The following is a 17674-nucleotide window of genomic DNA, read 5'->3' as shown; positions in this document are numbered from 1 at the left end:
GTACATTCTTTAAAAAATTGTACCAATTGAACTTAATTTTTCTAATTCATACAACCTGACGCATAGATCTTTTATATTTCAGATTGTTAATGCTTCCGATCGAATAGTTATCTAATATCAGGCGGGAAAGAAAACGGATTTTAAAATTATATTTTGTGACGAGTAATTAAATTTTGTATGATATAATTTTGTTTATATTTCTGATATATTTAGATTTTTAAAAATCCTCAAAAAAAATGTCAGTTTAAAGTTCCTAAAAGTTTTTTTGCGTCTAATTGAAATCAACCTGTAGTTTAAAATTTTGCTATATGATTATTCTCAGAAAACTGTTAGAATATGGCGTGATACAAAATTTAAAAAAATTCTTTTGAAATTACATTATGGACGATTATACAAGTACTATTGTTAAAGGTAAAATCCGTCAATAATATAATTATTTTGAAAATGAGTTTTTTGAAGGAGGTCTAAATTGTTATTAGAGAAAATCATTAGCTTTTGATTCAATAATATTAAAGGGACTGTAAGTGTAACTTAAAGTGACCCTCCATGCAAAGATGGTAATGCTACATTTATAACACTACCCTTTAAATCTTAGACTTATCAGTGGGGAGAGAGAACTATGTGTGTTTATCTTTCAAAAAGAGATGGAATAACCGTAAAGCGATAGAATACGGCGTCAAACTCAGCTGACGTTACATGCGTACCTCGAAAATACCGAATATTCTATGTTGAAAGCGGTTAAAAAAATATTTTTATATATATCTTAATATCTATGACAGTATATATTAATATTTTTTAAATCAAATGTTCAAAAGTTAAAAATCCGACATCCGTAAAAAGTCCAAGATTTAATGGATACTGCTGTTGTGAATCTAACATGGTACTCTACTGCAGATGGAGGGTCGCTTATAATCGAGCTTACAGTGCCTGTAAAATATCAAGGGGTTCTTGTGTAAATTAATTTAAGTTAAAGTATTCACATTCTTTTTCATAAGATCTTTTTCATTTCGACTAAATGTTGGTTAAATGGACTAGCATGCGAATTTAGACTAGAATAGATTCTTGTTAAAAGACTTGAATAAAAAGTAAGACTAGTTTTTATGCTCAGTAAAAAAATAGAAACACTGAAATGATAACAGTTAACATTGAGCAAACATCACAGATTTTTTTGACGCAGAAAACTAGACATTTTGTTGGTTCAGAAAAAAAAATGATTTCTTGTTAGAACCAAACTCTTAGAAAATCTATTCACAGTTCACTGTCAGAAGAAATATTAACATTTTATTTATGATTTGAACTTTCCGAAAGAACTTAGAAAATGTGAACATTTATTATAAGTTCAATGAAGAAATTGGGTCTTTGCCACAAACTCAAATGTTTTAATTTATCTTTTCAAGCTGATGGTGTAAACCGTTCTTCTATTTTAAACTTTAATTATTTGATCTAGGAATACATAGTTTAAAATATCTAGGTCTTTAACATTTGTTGCAAAGATATAGCGATTGATCAGAATTTGTGGCAAAGACTCAATTCCATTGAGAGAAATCTGCATATTTATTAAAATTTTAAAAAAAATTCGTTTTTAAAAATACTTTCAATTTAACGGACAAAATGTTTTTGTAACGCAGTGTTATTTAATGTTTTCCACGTCATATCAAAGCTCACATGTGCGACAAAGATTAAATAATTTTAAAGAAATAATTACAGAAAAAAATGGCACTAAAGTGTACATGTATAATGTTAATATTGCCAACATTGCCAACAAACGAGTAATAATAGTAAGATTCAGGGGATCCCATAAACTGCCAAATACAAAGACGACATTTAAGCAATCTTTAAGCAACTAATTGCTTTAAAATCAAGTGAAATAGTTCAGTGTACACTGTACAAAATCATAAGATGTGACGTATAGTCGTCTTCCTATTCCCCAGTTTTATAGGTCCCATCTGTATTAGGTTAATCTGTGCACTGCACAATTTACAAGCTGACTTTATCACCGTACTTGGGAAATTTATAGTTTTTTAAACACTTTTTGTAAAGTTTTTTTTTTAACGTGGCCAAAAAGTATCTCACACATCAATCCAGCAAAAATTGTGCATAAAATGTGCTGGGTCCACTAAACACTAGCTGGTACCAGTCAATGCGGTTTACTAGACTGGAAGTAACTAAGGACTCCGACAAGAGCCTCTAAAACAAGCACCGGAGGCACAATCACTGTCGGTCAAACACTCCAGCTGGGTCAGATCTATGCTTTCTTCCACGCATGCGTCGTAGGGAGAGTTTAACTCCTTGAAACCAGGCGGACAGGTACACACAGGTAGATGATGGATGGAACTACACACGGCGTTAGTTCCACACTCTTTAAACCCAGCACATGGGTCAACACACATTCCACTCCTACACTCCTAAATTTTAAGAAATTGTTAAGACAGTTGTAATGTTTATAATGTTTATTGAGTGCAGTATAGAAATGGTACTCATGAAACTTTTTCTGACCAAGAAAAAATGAGATATCCATGTTTGTTTGTTTTTAAATTAATTATTTTCGCTAACGGTTTTAATGTGGTTTTCATAGATAAAGTAAATTAAGTGGATTTATTACATTAAAAATATAAAAAGTGTTTAAGTGTTTTCCATTATTTTACTAAACATTTGAAAACTTAAAACAACAGGCTAAAACTTGAGGCTATGTTCTTAGCTTGCTGTTATTAGTCACTTGTTGTTAATCTGCTAGAGTATGGCCCAGAATACTGTTTGATTTAAAGACGACTATCAGACTCAAGAAATGATTTTCAAAAAGTTAAAAAAACATGAAATAAGGCTTTACGTTCTTTTCCACAGTTTGATGAGTTTTACTGTATTCAGTCTATTCTGCATGTATGCTCGTAATTAGCAACTTTTAACCTTAATGTTCGGACTATACAGTCCTTGTATATATTTCCAGTGCTAAAACTATTTAGAATGACCTTTATGTCAAGAAACTATTTGGCCCCCTTCTTTCCCCTTTCCCTTCTAGATAGATAGATAGATAGATAGATAGATAGATAGATAGATAGATAGATAGATAGATAGATAGAAGGATAGATAGATAGATAGATAGATAGATAGAAGGATAGATGTGGCAAACCACTGTATGATGTGAAGTCATAAGGCGTTTTCAACAATTTGATTTAACAGAACATTATTATTTGCAAAAATGAAAATGATTATAAAATTTTAAAAAACGTGTTTGTGGCGAATAATCAGTTCCTTTGTATTAACTGCATTTGAAGAAAGGTATATGATGCCTATTATTACTGAATAAGAACATTTCTAAGTAATGCTACATCAAAATACTTGCTTGGATGAGTCTTGTTTTTGATACAAATATTATTGTGTTGAATTGCACTCACTTACCGAAACCATTTTGGAAAAACTGGGTTTGGTCTTAAAAAGCCTAGAGGTAGCCTTGAAAAGGTCTTGTTGCAAAACAAAACTGATCCATTTTTCTAGTCATGCATTTTTAAGGCTTGCCCCCCCCCCCTTTTTACCAGAACTGAAATTGTTTCGATGTGATAATTCTGAAGAAAATAAAGGTATTGTTTTTTTATCCGACCCTTTGAAAACAATGCCTCGTTTCTTTCCACGCAATTTGAAGAAGCGACATGCAATTGAAATTTTAGGAATTTCAACAATGCGTACATTTTACACCTCGTCTCTAGTATCTACTCTTCCTCATTGTATTGTTATCTGTTTGGTTTACAATCAACAGTGTATTTTCCCGTCTACTTAAAATCTTTTTAACACGATAAAGGGACTGGTAAGGAAAAATAAAAGGGGGTACAGGCTGAAGCCTGAAAATTATAGAAGTTGATCGCGACCAAAATTAATTCTGCCTCGAGGAATTGACATAAAACTGTGTCAAATTTATACAAATCCCAACATTACAAAACTTAATCTCGATATCCAATATGGAAACTATTAAATGAATTGAGTCTTTGCCAGGAACTCACCTTGCCTAATTCTTATATCTTTGCAACCTATGATATTACAAACTATGAATTAAGGATTACAATATTAAAGGGTTACACCATCAGGATATATGGATACATGGATTAGATAATCAGAGTTTGTGGCAAGCACTTAATTTCTTTGAAAATAGCTGCTTAATATAACAACAACAGGATATAGAACCGGAAGTAAATTAATCCGTAAATCTTCATAAGTTTGAGATGAATGCACGTGAGAACTTATATGTTGTGAATCTCGGGATCAGGCATTAATCTCAAGTGCCCATATCGGATTACGAGAGCAAGCGTTCAAGATTAACAATGTCCACATGAAACTTTCGATTACTGATCGTTAACCTCAATAAAATGCGTTAAATTATATTTATCATGATTCTTGAAACAATTTCTTCAACTTTTTGCGCGGTTTCCAAATCGTTTAATTTTGCCATGAAAAGTAGCGAATTAAACTAAAGGAATTGAGTTATTGCAACAGACAAAAATTTCCCAATCCCTGTATCTCTGCAACCTAATAGTATAAACCTTAGATATTTCAAACTTGGATTATTTGTTCTAACAGAATTCATAGTTTGAAATATCAAAGGTCTCCGACATAAGCTCGCAGATATATAGAGATTAGAAAATCAGAGTTTGTGGCAAAAACTCAGTTCCTTTACTTTAAAAAAAAACGATATCTTTGTAACTTCTTTTTTTCCAAACTTTACATATTTTTTGAAAGCTGAAAAGTTTCTTTTTATGATAGATAAATTATTCTTTCCCTTAACACTAATACGTTTTACGGGGTTTATGTCAAATATATTTAAAAATTTGATGTGAACAAAATAAAATTGTGTTTTGGTAACTACATAGAAACAAATTTAAGAAATTAAACTTGATTAGAATTTTATTTGAAACTGTTAATTTCAAAAGAAAAACATTTTAATAAAAGAGATTTAAAACAAAATAAAATATGCAACATATTACTAGTGCAAATCTGCAGCAACAAATGTATAACCTGTTTACAAATCATGCAAGGTGTGAATCACATCTTGAATTGCAAATTTTTTATAAATAGAAAATCCCTTTTTGCCAGCTTTGCAATATTTAATAAGCTATCGTATAAAGGTTTCTTCTACCGATAATTTTAATAACTCTTTTAGTCAAGAATGAATTTTAAGAAACATATTATTAAAAAATTTTCCAGTTGATATCTGAATATTTAATTCTAATATATTTCACCAAAATTTTTTAATGGTATTATTTATAAACCTAAAACATACACCCAGTGTAAAACAACGCTATATTACCCTTTTTTAATCCCTCTGTACTATTGTTACAAACCTCAACCACTGGACAGACGAAGAAAGTAAAATTTATGAGATATTACTGGTCCAACCTTGTGACCTCGTAGCTCATCTAGCTTTTATTTTACACACAAGTGTGAGAAAATAAATTTTTCGGGTTAAATTTCTTCTCAGCAGCAGCTCTTCAATATCAAGAATTATTCTTTAAAACATGAAAGATTTTAATCTTACACATGCTTTTTAGTTTAATCCTAATGAACAAATAAACCTTTGTATTGTTTGATCATGAAGGTGTTCAAGGGACAAATAAACCCTTGTATTGTTTGATCATGAAGGTGTAAACCCTTGTATTGTTTGATCAGTAAGGTGTTCAAGGGACAAATAAACCCTTGTATTGTTTGATCATGAAGGTGTTCAAGGGACAAATAAACCCTTGTATTGTTTGATCATGAAGGTGTCAAGGGACAAATAAACCCTTGTATTGTTTGATCAGTAAGGTGTTCAAGGGACAAATAAACCCTTGTATTGTTTGATCATGAAGGTGTCCATGGGACAAATAAACCCTTGTATTGTTTGATCATGAAGGTGTTCAAGGGACAAATAAACCCATGTATTATTTGATCATGAAGGTGTTCAAGGACGGGAGGAATAATAGCGGCGAGGAATTTACAATTTATGAGTTAAGGTGCCAAACCCTGGTCGATTGACCATGATTGGTGGTTTCAATACACATAGGTTTAAAGGGACAGTGTAGGTGTAATTTCAAGTGACCCTACTGGTAAAGAACATCATGCAATAATTCACAACGATACCCTTTAATCATTTGTCTGAGCATTAATGCGCTTTTCTAGTTTTCTAGATAAAACGTTTTTAAATATCACATTTTCATCAATTGTTTCTGTAGTAAGTATCCGGAACTCACTTGTATGGAAAACCCGCAATTAAAAATAATCAATTTAAAAAAATCATGGATATCTTTTTCGTTGACCAGACCAAGTGTCAGATTGAATTACGCGTACAATCCCATTTATTGAGTTCACATTATGATGGATCTAGTCAACACATATATTTCTGCAAACTCAAAATATGATTTATAAACATTCCATGGAACCAATTTAGTCAAAAGCTATCGAATGGTGACATACTTATAGATTGAAGGGCGTTCACAAGTATTTTTACAGGTAGGTGCAGTTTCAAAAGTGAAAATTATTTTTTAGAGGAACCCTGCGCAGGTTAGGGCATACCCCCCTCCCTTCCCTTCTGTATATGTCCTTGTATGATGTATGAAGTTTACCTTAAAATTATGTTGAAAATTCTTTACCAATCATTGTTAAAATTGCATCTTGCCGTGAACTGACCTGTTCTAATGGACAATCATTGTTAAAATTGCATCCTGCCAAACACTCCCCAGCACCACAGATCTGTCCGAAGGGACAGTTGCTGTCAGATTTACAGCCAGGACGACAGACGTTCTCCTCACAGTATTCACCAGCTGTCAAGCGATCAAATAAAAACCATTGTTTTTACTTTTTACACAACATAATAAAATAAATTGCACATTTTAAATAATAAAATTGAGGATTTATAAAAGTAAATGACATAAAACGATGTTTGATTTTTTTTGAAATCTTACGAAAAGCTGGACCGAGTTAATTTCGATTCCATTTTGAAGGTTAAAATGGCATTTTTGTTACGTTAACAGAGACACCCTGTATATATATCGAAATTGGTCAGATCTCCTGTGTCATGAATTTGTCTGCTAAACTAGCGTATATATTATGTATATCAGCATGATTCGACAATATAATTAGAAATATATAGGTTGGCAGACCATAAAAAGGTCAGATTCGAACCAAGATATTGCGGATGCAAATTGGCATTTAAAATGTAATTCCTGAGTTCATTATATGAATCTTCAATTGTTACATCAAATATTATATATTAAAGGGACTATCTACGTAATTTAATGTGGCACTCTGAGTTATGTCTGATTCACAATGGGCCCTTTTATCTGAACAACAACGAATAATTTTCAGGGATCCAATTCTTTAAATGAAGGTTCCCTTTAAAATTACCATAAAAGGAGTTTGAAAATTGAATAGACATTTTGGTTTTTATTTAATGTTTTCCTAAGCAGTGTGCATCATAGAAACAGATCTTGATACAGACTTTATTAAAAACATTCTCCTTGGACGCGATGCATCTTTCACCTAGCGCACACTCCGTGTCCCCTGAACACACGTCGTCAACATAATTACAAACTGCATTTTCATGCGCAGTCATATCCTTTATGTATTGGAAATACAGGGCATGCACTTAAATTACTTCTTCTATATAAATATATAAAGTAGTAATCATTTGTATGTCCAATCAAATCTCAGGAACCCCGTGGTTTAAAAATTCTTACGTTCCGTGGGTTCACTTATCATTTAACATTATTTAGAATTGGATTTAGAATTGGAAACTTATGTAAATGAAACTAAGACTGTTTGACGAAAATAAAGATTGATTGATTGATTGTGTACCTGTGCATCCCTTTAAACATGCTTCCCGCTCACATGAAAATTGTGCGGGGCATGTTTCATTCCCTGCGCAGCTGAGTGGAGTTCGAACACAACCATGCTGGGGGTCTGGTAACCCGTTCCGAGGAATTCCTGAACATTTTAAAATTTTTATTTTACATCTTTGCCGAAGAAAATATGTGAAATGATAAATTGCCAACTTCAAATGTCTTTTTATGTCTTAGGGATTTTGTTTTGACTATAAGAAAGGTTGTAGTTTTTAGAAAATGCCTCAATTTAGTTATGTATGATTAACTTTTGTATTATTTCACTTGCTTAGTGACTTCAAGTTCCCCATAATATCTGGCATCTTTAATTAATATGGTTTGTTGCTAAATGATGACCAGCTTTTTTGAATTCGATTATGATGTACCATATGCGCTATGCAGCATACGATCTGATTAGAATGCACTGATAATTAAGATGCACATTGCATAGCCTGAACTCACGTTATAAACAAAATATCGAGCAGGCATTATTGAATATAGACACAAATGAGAACTCATTAATGGAATAGCCGAATGAAAACATACATTCGTAAAATTCAATTCATCGCTGCATTGATATCAAGTATTAATTTTCTACCTGAAAACCCAGGAGGACAAGAACAAACTGCATTTGATGCCACTACTGAACATTTGGCGTTAGGACCACATGTTCCTCGGAGGTCACAGGGATTGTAACTAAATAAAATGTTCTGTCAAAAAGATTAGACAATATCAGTAAACATTTAATCGATGATAAACTGTGATGACATTTAGATTAAATGTACATTTGGTTTCTTGCATTGAAAAAATAAACTTTTTTTTTGCTTTTGAGTCTTCACTTTAAGCGCTAGAAGAAGTATGTGTGGGGGGGGGGGGGGGGTTAAATAGATAAGGGATATTACTTACTTTGAGTCAACGTTGTCTATAATAGCATTTTGTTCATCATAGTCCTCGATATCATCAAATCTGAAAGGTAACAACATCTTGGCGTCATGTCTTTGAAATGCATTAAATTGTAAATTGTTTCCTTATTGTACAGTCTCATCTTAACCTTTCAATTCGATCAGTGCAAATCTATTTTATGGCAGTAAATGTGTTACCGTATGGTCACTGTTGGATCGGTGGAAGCCGGAGGTGAGTTGGTGGTCACCTCGATCTTATCGCTCTCCCAAAGGGTAGTTGTATCGGTTTGAATAAGATTAAACTTCTCATCAGAGCCATCAACAGGATCTGGACCTAGATTCAGAATTTGATAATTCCATATAAGCTTAAGATTGATGTCCACATCCATACACAATTAAATCTCAAAATTCAGAAAAAAGTTACCTGAGGATGGTTTCTGTTTTGTTTTATCCATGCTTTCCATCATAAAGTCTGACATTATCTTAAAGCGTTCATCATCCGACATACGCATAGGTGTTGTGTCTATAACTGAAGGCGTAGTGAAGAATGGTTCTATGGTTGATCGTATAAACGGTCTTCGGGTCACTTGGTGTGATATTCCAACAGAATGGCCTTCTGTAGTGATTGGTGTTGTGAAGGGTCCTGGTAGCGGAGTAGAGGTGGAAAAAAAGGTTGGGGAAGTTATTTCTTCGGGTTCAACTGATTCTGTGGTTGTTTCAAAATTTAATCTTCGTTGGAAAGGGCGTGCTGGTCTTATCCTGAAAAAGGAACTAATCAATTAATCAAAAAAGTCCTGTGCTTAATGATGAAAATAAATACTAGTTAACCATTAAAGCCATGACCCCTTGAATTCTCTGTTATTTAGCAACAAGTTTATAAACTCGGTAACACTATAGGAAAAGAGTCATCTCCGAAATTTATGAGCTATTGTCAAACTCTGCTGGGTTATTAAACTAAACATTTTGCATAGTCCTGTTAACAAAACAGATACAAATATCAGCATGTTGAACTTTTCTTAAAGGGATTGTGGACGTATTTTTAAGTGCACAGACAATGATGGAAATATTTATATTTTTCTATATAAGAATTGAGTGGAAACTCGAGTGCTACATGGTCCCTGAAGGAAGGTAATGTTTAGCTGGACCAGACAACAAGTTTAAGGTGGAAATTGGAAGGTGAAAATGAAATTTAGGCTACAGTCCCTTTTAAATGATAATTATAGCAGATTCCTTTGTCGTCTTATTGCCAGATCGGCTAGAATTTAATCCTACCTATTTGGAAATTGTTTGTCGGTGTTAAAAATCCGATTTTTTGTTCCAGGGTTTTCCTCTTTGTCTTCTACTCCTACACTCCTGGATATTATACAAAATAGGTTGTTATCTAAATTCATTTTTCTCCAGGTCTATCTGTCTATCTGTCTATCTGTATATCTATCTATCTGTATATCTATCTGTCTGTCTGTCTGTATGTCTATCTGTATATCTATCTATCTATCTGTCTAACTTTCAATCTTTCAATTTGTCTATCTGTCAATTTGTCTATCTGTCTATCTGTCTATCTGTCTATCTGTCTATCTGTCTATCTGTCTATCTGTCTATCTGTCTATCTGTCTATCTGTCTATCTGTCTATCTGTCTATATGTATCTAAATATCTGTCCATCTTCTAGCTATTTGTCTATCTGTATATCTGCCTGTCTATCTGTCTATATGTCAATTTGTCAATCTCTCAAACTGTTTGTCTGTCTGCCTGTCTATATCTCTATCTGTCCGTCTGTCCATCTTTGAAACTTTATGTCTGTCTTCTGTCTATATCTCTATCTGTCCGTCTGTCTGTCTGACTGTCTTTTACCTCGGTTCCTCGACTAGGTTCTCCACTGGAGATCTCAACGTTGAGACGCGCACCCGGTTACGCGCGAAGCTGTTAATTAGTCCTCGTGGTTCCTTATCCTGGGGCAGGATCACAGGTCCAGGTGTAGACCCATCCTCACTAGAAAGATAGATAGATAGATCGATAGATATATAGATAGATATATAGATAGATAGATAGATAGATAGATAGATAGATAGATAGATAGATAGATTGAAAGAATTGAAAAAAGTTCCATTTCAAAAAAACTATCTCCTTCTTTAATCTCAGAAGGTATACGATAAATGACCCCCCCCCCCTTTTTTTCTGACAAATACTAATGATTTTAATTTTTAAATAATCTTTGTGAAAAAAAAAATAATGCCTGTGTAAGAGAAAAGAGGGGACTGACAAATTAACATAAATTTCCGATGATTTTTTAACCGAGCTGAGAATCTTTAACAATTAGGATTTTAATTTTATTTAGAAAGTTTTGTTTAGAAAATACAAGACAATGCATTTGAAACTGCATTAATTGTTTAAAGGGACTGTACTTTTAAGTGAACTTCTTATTTCCGATTTAGAACGACATTAATTGAAACCTTTGTTTAAGTAATCGTGGAAGATAATTGTCTGATAATGGCTCCATGGGTTTCCATGCGCATTGCGGTATGTCTTTTTTGTAGAAAAACCAAAATTGAAAAAAGCAATATTCAAAATGATAAACATGGATTTCTAATTCAAGAAAATGAGGAAATTGGGGCTCGGATGGAAAAATGATGTTGCCATTCCACCTTTCATAATCCTTCCCCCCCTCGTTTTAAATTTACCTGGAGGGAACAAACTCGGTAGTGTCGTCTTCAACTGGTTTAGTTGTTGTTGATCTTCGTCTAGATAAATACATTTATAGATAAATAAATAAATAAATAAATAAATAAATAGATAAATAGATAAATGAATAAACAGATTCACAAAAAGCTGAAGAGATGAATCGATAGCAGATAACTAAATAAATAGACAACTAGACAACTAGACAACTAGATAACTAGACAACTAGACAANATAGATAGACAGATAGATAGATAGATAGATAGATATATAGATAATTAGCAAGATAGATGGCTAGATAGACAGATAGATAGATAGATAGATAGATATATATATAGATAATTAGCAAGATAGATGGCTAGATAGACAGACAGATAGATAGATAGATAGATAGATAGATATATAGATAATTAGCAAGATAGATGGCTAGATAGACAGATAGATAGATAGATAGATAGATAGATAGATAGATAATTAGCAAGATAGATGGCTAGATAGACTGATAGATAGATAGTTAATGAATGTCAGAATATAATTGCTTGAAGGAAGATTTGGTTTATACCCGACACAACCATAAATGGATATAATTTAGATACAGAAGGAATCAGACAACATCAGATTATTAAACATATATAATATAGTGTGGTGAGAACCAGAAAACTGTGGAACATTGAGACGACATTCAACCAACATTTGAAAGTATATTTGATGTTTTATAAAGTAGATAATTTATTATTAGGTTAAAAATAAATATAAAGTGAGATGTGTCCGAATTTAATTAATTTAAGCCGCGTCTTAAATCCGCCAAAAACCGGTTTCATTTAAGCGCCGGCTTAAATCTTGAAACATTGAATACAATTTAAAGTGAAACTAACCATATTTGAGCGGCGGCTCAAATTTAAGCCGCCGCTTAGATGTGAGAGGGAGGGGGGCAGAGCATTAGATGTGAGATGGAGGGAGGGGGGAGAGTAATTAAGTAAATGTTAGAAGTATTATGAAGCCGAATTCCAGTAGTATGCAATCCGAACTAAGATGATCAATTGTTAGAATTATTTAATTGTTTAATCTATTTAATTATAACTAGGATGAGCTAATGATTGCTGGATAGTTGCAGCACTTCTAAGAAATCTGTAGTTATATTTACTTAAGTGACAATAGGGGACGCTTAAAGTGACTATACGACGGAATTTGAAGTGATGTTTCATTTAAAGTTTAAAATGTCTGATCTATAATGATATCCTTGGATCTGGAAAACAATGAGTAAGATATTTGTAGTTATTTTAACTTTAAAGGAGTTAAATTCTGCAAATTTTCTTTTATGTCCTTTGTTGCAGAAACCCGCAATATAAGAAAAACTTCAAATGAAAATAATCAGACAAAGGTTTGAAGGGTGCCGGTATTTTGAATCAGGATCGAATGTATACAATCTTTAACTAAAGTTAAGTTTATAACTGTTCTTGTTTACAGTGTACCCTAGCGAGCAGATTATTAACTAAAATCTAATCTATTGAACACCTAGCGAGCACATTGTTAACTAAAATCTAACCTATTGAACACCTAGCGAGCACATTATTAACTAAAATCTAACCTATTGAACACCTAGCAAGCCTATTATAAAATAAAATCTAACCAATTAAACACCTAGCAAGCCTATTATAAAATAAAATCTAACCTATTAAACACCTAGCGAGCCTATTATGAACTAAAATCTAACCTATTGAACACCTAGCAAGCCTATTATGAACTAAAATCTAACCTATTAAACAGATCCTTGAGATTACGTATTATTGGCGTGGTAGCAGTATTCTCCACTGTTTGTCCCCGGCCCAGTTCAGGTCTTCTAAAAAATAATTTCCTTTATTTAAATTTTATTTTCCAATTTTTCTGACATTTTAAAAAATTTGTTTATGGTTTCTTGTGTCTTTTCTTTTTAAAAGCAGATTTTTTTGTATTTTTCCGAAAAATTTGTCCAATTGGCATGACGTTTAAAGGGACTGTACGCGTTTTCAAGTGACCCTTTATGCAAAGATGACAATGTCCGATTGACAGCAGTATTCTTAAAACATTTATCTGAATAATGTGGAAGACATTACCGTTTTTCTAACTTGAAAAGTGTTTTCTTCCAATAATTTAATAAAATAAAATACAAACATTTTCCTGCAGAAGTAATATCATTTTTGTAGTTTACACACAATTGAAAATAATCAGTTTTCAAAATTATAAATATTGATATCTAATTCAGACTTCATCAGAAAAAGCTTGTAAGGGTATCGTTGTGAATGGTGCTTTGCCATCTTTGGATGGAGATCCACTTGAAATTACGCTTATAGTCCCTTTATATACCTTGGTCTAAAATTAGGACGTTTTCTCAGATTGAAAAGAGATTTTCTTTTTGCTGTTGGATTTATATCATTCTCAGTGTTAATATCTTGAGAGATATCATCAGGAGATATTGTAGCTTCTTCATCAGAAGGAAGGATAGATACATCTGTAGTATCAGATTCAGTGTCAGCACTGTTAATTGATACTGTGGGTGTTGTTATGTCACTGGAAATTTGTTCAGTACTGGATATCGAAGTAGCACTGGGGTTGGTTTCTATACTGGATATTGAGGTATCTCTAGGGATATTTTCAAAGGAAACTCTGGATATTGTTGTATCCCTAGGAGTAGGTTCAGTTGTTAAAGCTGAAAGAAGAAGCTGAAAGTTTGAAACACCTGAACCAAATATTACAAATCTTGATTTATGATCAGAAGACATTATCGAAAAGGATGGGATAGCAAATCTCAGTGATTGGCAGTAAGTATATATATATATATATATATATATATGTATGCATGCATGATAAAAAGGAAGGTTATCAGGGTGGGGCTCGAAACCTTTAATTCGTCACAAATTGTTATGTGATGATGAGACAAGCTTCTATTAATCAGGGGATGGGTGTGGATAGGTCGGCATAAAACAGAAAAAGAAACTATGATTAACTAAAGGGTAAAATATGGATCCCAAACAAAGTTAAAATGATTAAAGTATTCCTCATGATGCTTTTTAAAAATAATTTTTAGATCCATGTTATTTTGTTATTTGTTAAATTTGAACGTCTTGTTAAAGGGATTGTAGATGTGAATTTAAGTGACCCTGGCAGATCCCGATTTACAAAGGAACCCTTGAAATCTTAATCTGATCAAAAATGTAGTCATCACAGAAAATTGTTTAATCCTGATATTTTCTCTTTTGTTTCTTAAAAGCAAATAATGTACAATTGTCACTTTTGAATAAAAACAGCAAATAATTCTTGATGAGACAAAGTTTTTAAGGATACTGCTGTAAATTGGGCATTGCCATCTTTGCATAGAGGGTCACTTGAAATTAAGTTATTAATTGATTATGATTTTGATCGTTGATTGCTCACAAAGAGATGTTTTAAAATTTTAAAATTGAATCACTGATTTAAAGTTAAAGATTCATAAGGATTTGAATCAGTGGTTCAGGATTTGAACTGCCAGTATATATGTAATTGAACGACCTCACAAATTTGCTTAATTCGGTCCCAGGGTAGTAATTCACAAATACTTCGAAACTAGAAATTATTTTTTTTTATGTTTTTAACTTCAAGATTTGCTTTCCTAAGTCTTCAGGAGTCGGAGTTGTTCGTTGTGGAGGCTCTCTAGGAGGTATAGTAGAACCCAACTCTTCAGCTCCAGGCCCCAGCTCACTAGGATCATTTATTCCAAGTCTTATCTCGCTAGGATCAGCTGCTACAGATGTCAACTCACTTGACCGGGTTGTTCCAGGTATCAATGGACCCGAAGATATATCTCTAGGTACTGAGGTTGTCACCTCAATATCCTCCAGGGAAAAAGAGGAGGAAAATAATGAGGATCGGGAAGGAAAAGAAAAAGGTCTAGAGGATGGGGTTGAGGACAGGGTTGAGGAGGGGGTTGAGGATGAAAGGAGCGTTAAAGGATCGTCAGTGCTAAAACAGAGCAGATTAAACATATCTATTAATCAGTGCCAACTTAATTTTAAGTGCTCCTTCTATTAAGAAAGATTTTGACAACCACTACTCTGTGCACAGTCAAAAACTGCTTGTTTTCTATTTTAGATTGTGAATAGGATTACATGGAAAAGATAATTGTTTATAACACTTTTTGAAAATTGATTACCTTTCACACTTGCCCCCTAAAATACCTCAAAGTGATGTTTGATCAACTCTATTGATAGTGTATATATAAAGTCACTTACCTTTGTTCTTCCTCCTCCTTCACTTCCTCGTGATCTGCTTTCTCCTCCTGCTCCACTTTCTCCTCCTGCTCCGCTTTCTCCTCCTGCTCCGATTTCTCCTCCTGCTCCGCTTCACTATTTTCATTTCTGTCGGACTGAGTTTTGCGTTCTGAGAATCTATCTCTGAAAGCTGAGCTCCGGTCTTTAAACCGTTCTCTTAGACTGGAAACATGATCACGAGGAGAACTGGGGGTTGTGAAACCTGTCTCAGGGGTATTATCTTCATCCTCCAGGGGTGGAGAAAGGGTTGAGGAAAAGGGGAGTCTGGTGGGGACAGTGAATCTCGGGATTCTAGGAGTTGTTGATCGGACATCTGAAAACAGGAAAAATATCAAGAAATGGACATTGAATTCACGACAAATCTAGGCATGAAAGGACAAAAACAAAATTAAGTAACTGAGTTTTTGTCACAAACTCTGATTTTCTAATCCTTTTATCGATGTCAATAACCTTTGATATTTCAAAATATGAATTCTGTGAGATCAAATTTAGTCTTTATTTGAAATATCAAAGGTTTACTCCAACAGGTTGAACAGGTTAGAAAATTTTCATTTGTGGCAAAGGCTCATTTCATTTCCTTTGACAACTGTGTTTACAAAACTGTAGTACAAGATTTTGAAGTATTTTAGCATCAGTAACAGTTTAACTTTCATAAAAATTTCAAAGAAACTTAATTTTGCCATCTTAATTGTAACCCTTATATCTTTGCAAACTGATTGTGTATACCTTTGATATTTCGAGTTTAGACAATTTGAGCTAACAGAATTTATATTTTGACATACCAGAGGTCTACGACATTGGGTTGAAAAGATATAGAGATTGAAAAATTAGAGTTTGTGGCAAAAACTCATTTCCTTTATAATAATAGAAAAGTGCTGTAATTGTATGGAAAGTGACACAAACTCTTCATATCTTTAAAAAATTATAGGGATATAATCTTTGTTTTACTTCATAAATCATACCATTTATTGTTGAACTCGGATTTTTTCTGGTGAGATTGAGTCGGGGCCGGAATGGAAATTTTCTGATGTTTACTTCTTCCTGTTCGTCTTGTTCATCCTCATCAAGCTTATTCTTGTTCCTATTGAATAATGAGATTCTATTTCTGCTTGGTTTAAACAGATTCAATCTCTTGTCATTCTCATTTTCATCTTGTTCATTCTCATTTTCCTCTTGTTCATTCTCATTTTTATCTTGTTCATTCTCATTTTTCTCTTGTTCATTCTCATTTTTATCTTGTTCATTCTCATTTTCCACTCCTCCATTTTCACTTTCGAGATCTTCTTTGACTTTCTCTTCTTCAACCTCCACTTCACTGTTTCTCTCCGCTTCGAGTTCTTCAGATTTCTCAGATACATTCAGTTCTTCAGGTTGCTCTGATTCTGTATCATCTCCAGGTTCAGTTGATTCATCTTCAGGGTCAGAAGGTGCTTCTGATTCTTCTTCATCAGCAAGTTCTTCAGATTTCTCAGTTTCTACTTTTAGTGTAATTTCTTCAGATGTTAAAGAATCCTCATTAGCTGTTTCAGAACTAATTAGAATAGGTAAATGGGTAGCATCTTCAGCTAATACTGTTCCAATGGCTGTAAAAGTTGTAGCTGTTGCTGCTGTAGACACTGCTGGTGTGCTTGATGAATCTGTCCAACTGGTTGCTAGCGAATGATTGAATCCTAGATGAATTGGCTCCAAATTATCCAGAGGAACTTCCACAAGTGGAACGTGAGTAAATGTGTTCTCAAACATATCATCAACTGTTACAGATTTCATCGTTGTTATCTGCTCGGGTGTATCCGTCTGCGGGGTTGAAATATCTTCAATGTTTCCTTGTCGCGTTTTATCCATGATAAACCCATTCACCACAGTCGTTTCATCTGCAATCAAATTCATTTAATCATCAGACAATTGACGAAAAATTGAAAAACGATGCAAATTCCAATAAATTCCAATTGGCCAATTTAATTTATTCATCCAGAGCA

General features: G+C 33.3%; 1 protein-coding gene across 1 annotated transcript in view; it reads right to left on the bottom strand.

Annotated features, from left to right (window-relative positions):
- Nucleotides 1–1550: 1550 nt before the first annotated feature.
- LOC111697120 (mucin-5AC) overlaps nt 1551–17674 on the bottom strand; it is a gene marked incomplete at its 5' end in the record, with an annotated part of 32375 nt that continues 16251 nt past the window's right edge. The window contains 16 exon segments of the mRNA XM_023467008.1: nt 1551–2405; nt 6649–6782; nt 7420–7521; nt 7816–7944; nt 8437–8534; nt 8745–8804; nt 8939–9074; nt 9165–9499; nt 10013–10093; nt 10591–10728; nt 11418–11477; nt 13172–13255; nt 13759–14131; nt 15041–15390; nt 15660–16011; nt 16661–17569. Of these exon segments, the coding sequence (XP_023322776.1) occupies nt 2166–2405; nt 6649–6782; nt 7420–7521; nt 7816–7944; nt 8437–8534; nt 8745–8804; nt 8939–9074; nt 9165–9499; nt 10013–10093; nt 10591–10728; nt 11418–11477; nt 13172–13255; nt 13759–14131; nt 15041–15390; nt 15660–16011; nt 16661–17569 (3581 nt within the window).

Source organism: Eurytemora carolleeae, unplaced genomic scaffold, assembly GCF_000591075.1.
Source record: "Eurytemora carolleeae unplaced genomic scaffold, Eaff_2.0 scaffold201, whole genome shotgun sequence".
NCBI classification, from domain to species: domain Eukaryota; kingdom Metazoa; phylum Arthropoda; class Copepoda; order Calanoida; family Temoridae; genus Eurytemora; species Eurytemora carolleeae.
The sequence above is the reverse complement of the archived record's forward strand: the minus strand, read 5'-3'. Positions and strand labels throughout refer to the sequence as shown.